The sequence below is a fragment of the Quercus suber genome, unplaced genomic scaffold (genome assembly GCF_002906115.3).
Source record: "Quercus suber isolate HL8 unplaced genomic scaffold, Cork oak 2.0 scaffold_956, whole genome shotgun sequence".
In the NCBI taxonomy this organism is placed as follows: Eukaryota; Viridiplantae; Streptophyta; class Magnoliopsida; order Fagales; family Fagaceae; genus Quercus; species Quercus suber.
The window spans coordinates 183,088-193,151 of NW_027070376.1; the positions used below are offsets into that span (position 1 = coordinate 183,088).

General features: G+C 33.6%; 1 protein-coding gene and 1 long non-coding RNA gene across 2 annotated transcripts; one reads left to right on the forward strand and one right to left on the reverse strand.

The window, feature by feature from the left end:
* Nucleotides 1–3,424: 3,424 nt before the first annotated feature.
* LOC136065398 (uncharacterized) lies at nt 3,425–5,104 on the forward strand. The gene is made up of 3 exons (XR_010627024.1): nt 3,425–3,686; nt 4,435–4,596; nt 5,021–5,104. It is a non-coding gene; the product is annotated as an uncharacterized LOC136065398 (long non-coding RNA).
* A 1,348-nt stretch (nt 5,105–6,452) lies between these two features.
* On the reverse strand, nt 6,453–7,013 carry LOC136061284 (disease resistance protein Roq1-like). The gene has a single exon (XM_065768542.1). The coding sequence runs from the start codon at nt 7,011–7,013 to the stop codon at nt 6,453–6,455; it is 561 nt and encodes a 186-aa protein (XP_065624614.1).
* Between the last annotated feature and the right edge of the window lie 3,051 nt (nt 7,014–10,064).

Here is a 10,064-nt window from a genome sequence, read left to right on the forward strand (position 1 = left end):
GAAACAAACAGCAGATTTTGAGTTGTACGTCACTTTGGAGCCGCGTGCAGAAGTCGGCGTAGAGGAAGAAATTGTACAAACAACTACATCTCTACAAGTGGCAGTCCTAGATGATCAATACACCACATTGGGAGGCTATACACCCCATTTTCAAGAGATACCAGTAACAATTGAGAGCGAACTTGGAAATAGATATGAAGATCAATTTTATACACATCGAGGTGAATCCTCTACAGTTCCAGTAGTTGAAGATGAAGATGAAGACTATTTTGGAGAAGATCCTGACGATAGAGATGAGTACGAAGAGAGGATTGATAATGGTGACTTTGACAGGGTGTTGATGATCATGAAATTTCTCCAATTCCTGATGTTGATGATATGGCTGAATGTGATGAAGATGATGCAGCGCTAATGTCAGAGTTCAGCATGTTACAAATACAACCCCTGTTTATGAACCTCCTGCCTCATCATTTTATGAAAATACTTGGGAAAATATGGTTGATCCTGAAGTTGTTCAGCATGCATTTGGTTCTTCTTGGAATACATACATGAATTTTGCGAAAGGGTTGATTTTTGCGAATAAAGAGGCGGTGAAGCGTGCATTAACAATTACGCCGAAAGCATAACAGAAACATTATCACTAGTAGGTCGACCAAAAGTAGATTGTCTGTGAATTGCGTCGATGAGTCATGCATGTGGTACGTTGGGCAGTCGAGAAGCCTGAACGTGGTCTATGGATGGTCACATCTTATAGGGTCCTCACAGTTGTACACCCTTTGCCACAGCCCTTGATGGTAGAATGATGAACTGTAATTTTCTTGCAGCAGAATTTGTTCCATTGTTGCAAGAAAAACACACGACAACAATTTATCACCTCAGAGATTTCATTAAAGGAAGTATTATGGGCATAAGCTTTCTTACTATAAGATATGGGATGCGAAACAACGAGCTATTGCAAAGAAATTTGGGATTGGAAGAGTCTTACCAAAGGTTGAGAAAGTTATTATTGGCATACTTGGATCAAGAACCTAGCACCCAGTTCTGGTATCACACCATACCTAGGGACGAGTTCGGTGATACAATATTGCGCTATGTATTTTGGACTTTTGCTCCATGCATTGAAGGATTTAGACATTGTAAGCCAGTGATCAGTATTGATGGGACCCATTTGTATGGTAAATATCGAGGGTGTTGTTGATTGCAATGGCCACCGATGCCAACAACAAGGTTTTGCCTCTCGCCTTTGCCGTTGTGGACAAAGAGTCAGGGCCTAGTTGGAGGTGGTTTTTAGAATGCCTCAGGAATGCACTGGGGGATGTGATAGCAGATAAGGACATATGCATAATTTCTGACCGACATAAGGGTATTCAAAATGCAATTGCAAACTGGCCTAGAGATGATGATGGACGAGTACGAGTAGTTCACAGATATTGCCTTCGACATGTTGCTAGCAACTTCAACACACATTTTCAGGACGCCACTTTAAAGTCATTGGCCTTGCAAGCGGGGTATGCTACTCAGGAAGCTAAATTTGAGTTGTACATGCAACCTATCAAGGAAGCCGAGATCGAGGCCCTTAGGAAGAAACAAAGAACCGAGCGGCAGGAAAGTGAGCCCGACTCATCCATCATGCCATACACATATCTAATGAAAGAGGATTTACAAATGTGGACCCAGCTATATGATGGTGGATACCGTTATGGGCTATAACAACCAATGTCTCGGAGTGCTTCAATGGAGTACTCAAAGGTGCCCGTGGCCTACCCATTGCTGCAATGGTTGAATTCACACACAGCAAACTTGTTGCGTATTTCCATGATCGACATAAAGAAATTACTCATTATCTCTCAATTGCCAAGGTATGGAGTAAATATGCCTTAGAAATCTATAGAAAAAACCTGCAAAAATCTATTTCACACCAAATAGCAGCGTATAATAATCAAAATGTATATATCAAGTAATTACTGCATACAACATCAATAGCTCTGGAGGGGGACACCATAGTCATGAAGTAAACCTAATAGCCAGAACATTTCATTGTGGAAAGTGGCAAAATCGAAAGATCCCTTGTTCTCATGCAATTAAAGCTCTTCAGCACTTGGGCAAGATGCGACTACATATATTGACCCATGTTATAGTTTGAGAATACCATTCGCACCTACTCACATCCATTTGTGGTGCCACTGTCAGATACATTGTGGAGGATATGGACGGTCCAAAGTGGGTGCCTGACCCAAACCTGTTGCGGGCAAAGGTCGACCTGTGTCTTACTTCTTACCAACCAAACACTTCGTATCACTACACAATGTTCATTTCGTTCATTGGTTTTTTCATAGTTGAGTATACATGCATATTGACAGCAAGCACGACCTTGATAGTATATCATAAATACAAATCAACTCAATTAAGGTGAATCAGCAATATATGAAGAACAAAACGGAAAATCATAAAAAATAAGCATGAAAATAAAATGCACCTTGCCTTTGTTCCTATTAAACAAAAAAAAAAAAAAAAAAAAACTGATCTCAGTTTTTACAATAGAGGAAAAGAAAATGCACAAACAAATTGGTCTGGTGTTACAATCAATGCCATTACCAATAACCCCAGGAAAAAGAGAGTCCTTACTTTTTGTGAGGTAATCGGAGCGACGGATCAAGGTGGAGATGGAGCGACGGGAGCGAGAGGCAGCGACGGCGACGGAGCGAGATGACTGAGAGAGAGACCGAGAGTGAGAGTGTGAGAGAGAGTGTGAGAGAGACTGAGAGTAAGTGTGAGAGAGAGACCGAGAGTGAGAGTGTGAGAGAGACTGAGAGTGAGTGTGAGAGAGACTGAGTGTTTTGAGTTTTTTTTTGTTTTTGAACTTTCAGTTTTTCTTATAGCGCGCGATGAGGGACGCATGGAATTGAAAAGGGATTTGGGCTTATGAAAACGACTCCACTGGAGTCGTCTTCTGCATTATAAGACAACTCTACTGGAGTCGTTTTCTTCGCTTATAAGACGACTTTTCTGAAGTCGATTTGTGGTCTACCTGGACAACCTTTCAGCCACCTCATCTGCGGTTAAAAAGGAAACTTGAGTTCAATGTTCTCGATTTTATAACACACAAGTCGACTCCTCTGAAGTCGAATTGTTAAAAATGCAATTTGTTTGAAACGTTGCCTAACTAATAATATTGTTTGAATTTTGTAGTTATTTTCTAAAAAAATCCCTTATCCTTCATCTGATACCTACAGTTAAAAGAGAGGAATGGCCGCTTGCATACCCTGTTTTGCCGAAAGAAAAGAAGTCTTCGTGGGTCTTTTTTTATTTATTTATTTTAATCAATTTGAGAACTTCCAGTCATCCTTTTGACTGGAGGATACCTAGAGGAAAGAGAAAGCATCTTGACAAAGGAAAAAGAAAAAGAGAGATTAAAAATAATTGTTGTCGTTGTTGGTTTGCTAGGACAATTCCTGGAAAGAAAGTGCCACTTGCACAGCTACTCTGTTTAAAGCTGCTTTTGAGCGTAAGTAAAGATAAAAGAAAAGGTTGGAATCATTTTTTTGAGAGCATTGCCTAAGAACAAAAACCAAATTCTAGTACAAAGCAAAAAGTTGTTCTATAAATTAGAACTGTATCCAGAAGCGTTGTTTCAATAGGTTATTATAGAACTTCACAACAACCAATTTCTGCAATTCTCCAAATTTGTAAGTTATTACTTTTCTTGCACACATCCATGTCTTCTACTACCCTCCTAGAAAAAAAAAATTATTCACAACAAAGGTTTTTTTTATTTTTTATTTTTTTTAACTCTTTAAATTTATTTTACTTCAATTTGAAATTGCGATGGAACTACTTAGTGGTTCAAGATTTATCGACATATGCTACGATTTATTCCTTTCAAACAGATGGTAGCCACTAGGGTCATTAGGATATTGAACTTGCCTGCATTCTTGTACTAAGAGTAAGGGAGTAGCAACACTAATTAAGAGTCTATTTGCTGAACACACTTAAGTTCTTGACATATTAAAGTTCAAAAAACAAAAAGGGGTTTTTGAGACTGATCCCCTCATGCTTGATCTGGTAACTCCTACAGTTAAAAGAGACACGGTAGATAGTTTGAATAGGAAAAAACATTGTATAATTGATGTCAAACCTTCTTTCTATGAATGTTCTTTTCTCCCAAATCTCATTTTAGGGAAGCAAATACTTTAGCTAAATTTGTTGCCTCTCTCAGATCCCTTGTTTGTTGTAATAAGAACTCCCTACCTGATTCTATTCAGGATGTGTGGAGGAAGGATGTAGTCTTTGTTTGATCAGCCCTTTAATGAACCAATTACACGGAGAACAATTTATCATTTCAGTTAAAAATAATTGAGTTTATCCTGTGTGTATATATTTATATTAAAAATAATCATTACGTTTAAAAATATTTTTTGATCATTGTTTTGCCAGGAAGATTCCTCGACGAAAACACTACTTGCACACCTACTTTGTTTAATGGAAAATAAAAAGGGGTTCAAACTTGTTAGTGGGAAATAAATACTTGCATTTAAGAATAATCAGTTTACTTAGTAAGAGAAAAAGTAAAGGCTGGAGAAGACCGCGTTATTTCAGGCACATCTATCTTTTCTAGTTTTCTTTTCTCAAAAAATCCACGTTAAATCATATTCTTCTTCCCTAGCTAGTTATTAACAGCTCCCCTGCTTTTGTTTCTGTTATTCAGGGTGAGGCTGGGTTGCCTCTGTAATTTGTTTTCTTCTTAATAAAATTTCTGGTTTATAAAAAAAAAAAAAAAAAAATTTTACTTTCCACACACATTCTTCAAATTGTTATTTTACTAATTTTTTTTATCCTTATTGTGGTTCAAGATTTACCAACATATTTCCATTGGATTCAATGAGTACTCAAGAAGCCTCACTATTGTCATCATCTTCTTCTTCTTCAAGACGGTGGATATATGACGTTTTCCTTAGTTTCAGAGGCGAGGACACACGCAATAGTTTTACTGACCATTTATATGCTGCTTTGCAACGTTCAGGTATTTCTACCTTTAGAGACAATGAAAAACTTGAGAGAGGAAAATCTATTACACCGGAACTCTTGAAAGCAATAGAAGAATCAAGATTTGCTATTGTTATTCTCTCAAGAAACTATGCATCTTCGACATGGTGCTTGGATGAACTTGCAAAGATCATTCAATGCATGAAAGAGATGGAAATGACCGTTCTACCTATATTTTATAAGGTGGACCCATCTGATGTACGAAATCAGAAGGGAACTTTTGCACAAGCATTTGCTAAGCATGAAAAACGTTTGAAGGGGAATGCAGAGAAGGTGCAAACTTGGCGAGCCGCTTTGAGTGAAGTGGCCAATCTTGCCGGGTGGCATTCACAAGAAAGGTAAAAGTAATTTGACTTTTTTTTAAATGTTTCAAATACCTCTTCTTATATCTATACCATGAATTACATCATACAATACGATGTTTTGACAATAATATATTTTATGTTAAATCCGCCCACATTATACATTATAGATAATTTATATTGCTTTAATCAGAGTAAGATTTCATGATTTGTGTGTGTGTGTGTGTGTGTGTGTGTGTGTGGAGGAAATAAGATTTGATGATTTGATCCTTTAATTTATCAAGAAATATCTCATTAAATAGTTATAAATAAAATGAAAGAATTTAGAGTATAAAATATGAGAAAGTTAAAATTGTTAAATAAGAAGATTCAGAATAAATATCAATCTTTGGAAAGTGGGAGAAAAAAATAAGAATGATAAAAGAGTTTTTTTAATTTATAGAATAATACCAAACATAATTACTAAACAATATGATTTTAGAACCCAATAGCGTAAACAATGGATTAACATGTTGACCGTGATCAAATTTCATATAAGTTCAGAGTTAAAAAATTGATCTATTGTAAAGCCAGTCATGAAGGGCGGGAGTGTATATTTATAGACATGACAAAACTTACCTTCTTTTTTTTTTTTTTTTGCAAAGATGTAAAAAGTACAAACACTTATTTGATATAAATATTTTTCTTAATGTAAGAAAATATCATATATTAAATCAAAATTACAAACATTTCATGTATAAGCAGTAGATAAATAAATATGTGTGTATGTTATTCTTTGGATTCATTTTATATTTATATATATATATATATATATATTTAGCTTATCTGTGCTACTCTTTATGACTATATCTCGACCCATTTCTTGGAGTAAATCATGCATCCACAATTGATTGTTTTGCAACTTGATGAGAGATTTTTCAATAAGAGTACTTAATCCAATTTTAGGGTGAAGCTCAAGACAATCTAATATTGGAATAACAGTTTCTTGATTTTTTGATTAAAGAAGCATGCAATATTCAAGAAATTTCTTCTCTGTTTCATGTAGTCCATCATAACTTATTTGAAGTACATTGAGAATTTTTCTTTTTGGAAATTCTCTAAGCCTATCTAATTCACTTTCCATTCAGAAGTACTTCTTCCGTTCATAAGGGAACCCAAAACCTCAATTGCTAAAGGAAGGCCATTAGCATAATGTACAAAAGCTTGGGATAGCTCTAGATAATCTTTAGTAGGATGCTCTTTGTCAAAAGCTTTCGAATTAAAAAGATGAAAAGCTTCATCATTACTCAATACTTCAGCCTCATATATTCCATCTACTTTTTGTGTCTTTAGCAACTTCACATCTCTTGTTGTTATGATAACTCTACTACCTGGACCTAACCAATCATGCTTCGCACCTAATTTGTTCAACTGGTCTAATTCATTTACATCATCAATAATGAGAAGAATCTTTTTGTGACGTAACCTATTCTTGATCATGTAAACTCCATTATCAACATCTTTTACCTTCATGTCTCCTAGAATCAAAAGATCATTCAAAAGTTTTTGTTGTAACTGAAGTATGCCATATTTTTTGCAAACTTCCCTGACATCAGCAACAAAACTACATGCTTCAAATTGATCAGAAATCATACTGTAAACAACTCTAGCTAGAGTTGTTTTACCCATTCCTCCTATTCCCAAATTCCTATAATGCGAACACCATTTGACTCTAGAGCTAAATGTGACATCAATTTCTCAACTTTGGAACTTGTTCCTACTAGTCCCTCGGTAGCTTCAAAGAATGTATAACTTGGTTTATTTATTACCACTTTCACAATATTGTCAATAACTTCTGCCTCAGGCCTGCAATGAGGAGAGAATAATAAATTTTGTAGTAGCATTTAGTATAGTTGATTAAAATTGAAATCCCAACAAATAAATGTATATACAACTTATAATGTAAAATCTGAATGTATCGTTTTAGTTTAGTTTCATTCCTTAAGAAACCTAGGTTAAATTTGAGACATATGCACTATATACTCTATATTATAAATCTGAATATTAGCTGGATTTAAAAAAAAAAAAAGAAAAAAAGAAAAAAGAAAAAGAAAGATATTTTGAATGTAAGATTTGCTTTTATAACACAATGTGTTCTCTTAAAACAAAAGTTACTTAGGGTTGTTCTACTTAATTTAATTGATAAAGTCTATTATCGTCGAATAAGAGATCTTGGATTCGGTTCCTATTTACCCCCAAAACCAAATGGTGTCTTAGTATGATGATATTAAAAAAAAAAAAAAAAATCATTAGGAGCAAATGTCATGTATTAAAACTATATACAAATAAATAAATAAAAACAAAGGTCACTTTGTGCTCCATTGCATTTAATTCAGTTAAATATTGCCCATATGGAAATAATAAATGTCTTATAAAATGTTGAAAAGGTGAAGAACAACTTTGGCTGAAATGATAACTTGTATTTCTTTATCTTTATGACAATTGGGACTTGGGAGTGTAGTTATTTTTTTCTCATAATTGTAAGTGGGATTTTTTGTGAGTAATGCTACATTCACAATATTTTTATAACAAATTCTAGGTGAGAAGTTATTACTCATTCCAATCTGAGCCCACCACTAAAATAAAGGCAACTAGTTGCAACTTATTGCCTAAGATTTATTGTGAAATTGTTGTTGTAAATGTAACATTTCATATTCTTTTGGTTAGTATTGCCCTTGAATGTAGGCATAGATTTTATCAAATCATGTTAACATTTGTGTCTAGTATTACTTACCTTTTTATTTACATGTTTTTCACAACAAATTAATATTCGAAGTAGAACTTCTACTATTACAACAAGTAACTTATAATGAGTTTACCCAGATTTTTTTTTTTTTTTGACAGCTCTGTTTCCACATATAAGTTTGACAATTCTCTCAGTCTCTCTCTCTCTTCTTTATTTTTTTTTTATTTACCAAAGGAGTTAGTCAACAACTAATAAAATTCCTTTCTTCGAAAGAAAAAAGAGAATATGATATATTAAGTAGAGCGGCCGACAAGAATTTGTAATTGCTTGAGCAACTGTACATTCAAATTATTCATGCAATAAAAAATTGGACATGAAGCTAGTATTTTGGTTCATCTTTCATTGGTTCATCTTTTCAGGGCTCCACAAAGTCCAAGCGCATCTCAAACTATTGATGCATAAAATATGTTCAGTTTACATATACTATTGGTGCGCATTAGCAGGAGTTCATTATCGAGGAAAATATTTCACTTGTATGTTAAAGGAATAAAGAGCTTTGTAGCTCAATCAACATCTCTTGATGTTTCCATTAAAAACGTTTAGGATTCAAATCTCATCTCTACCACAGTAACTTTTGAACTATGAAAACATAAATATTTCACTTTTATCATTAAATTGAATAATAAATAGGTAATAAAAATAAGATAAAAGAAATTTAAATTACATTGTGAAAATTGATTATTCAAGACTAAGTTAACGACACAAACCTTTTTTTGAGAGAAAGTTTACGACATAAACTTAAAAACTATGATAGATGATTAAAGTAACTTGAAATTCTTTTAACTTTTAAGAGTATAATTTGAAATAGTATTTAAACGTCTTGAAGATTTGATAATAAAGTTTATTTTAAACCAATTTTTATGAATAACTTTAATATATATATATATATTTTTTTTTTAGAAACAAAAACATACAAGGGAAAGGAAAATAACTTTAATACATTTATTATTATAGTAAGTCATATAACATAAGCACTTTGTGCGACATATTAGGCTCTTATGTAGTGAGCCACAAGAAACATATACAATGCGTATAACAATTAACACAACTTAAAAAAAAAAAAAAAAAATCTGTGGCTATTTTATATTTCATAATGTGGCTATTTTATTTTTAAAAAGATATTTTATTTGGCTAAATTAAGGCCCTCACAACTATGTTTGTAATTTTAATAAATTCAGTTTTAAAGCTCTTTTTTAAATAGAATTTTATTTTGACTAATTATAATAACGGTGTTTAATTCTATTGCTACTTTATTTGTAATGGTTAGGTTTAGATTTGTGTTGGCTAATTCCCGTGTTAAGTTTAATAAGTGTTAGAGAGAGTTGTATTTAAATAGTTTGCTTAGTATCAAGTCAAGGAGTAACATTGAAGAAATCAAGCTTGAGAAGACTCGTTCGAGTAAACTTCATACAAAAAGTTTACAAACCCTCAGCTTGACATTCTATTGACCCAAACTTAAACAAGTTTTCTCAATTGTGATTTTAGTAAGAAGTTGACTATCTTTTCTAGTCTAACAACTTAACCTAATTTTTCAATATAATATTACTCCTTGACCTAGAAAACTATTTAAAGGGAGCCTTCTTTCACTAAGCCTATACGAAAAATCCTTCCCCACGCTTTTACAACCTTGAGCCTAATTTGATTTATTGCAAAACCACAAAAGTTGTTAAGCATACTAGTGTGTTAGTTTTTCCATCCAAAAGGTTCTTTAGAGCATCAAAGTTATGATAATTAAAAACAAGTTCGTTCGTCGAGGAGATTTTCTAGAGGAATTCTAGACTATTGCAGCAACGACAATGGGAGGTGAATTGGCCCTTTTTTTTTTTTTCATCATCTAATCTGTGTGATTTTTACCATTTTCATTGCTTTTAGATTTTGGTGATACTTGTAGCGGTTGTACACAGTAGTGGAGTCAGAAAAATTTTTCAGGGGAC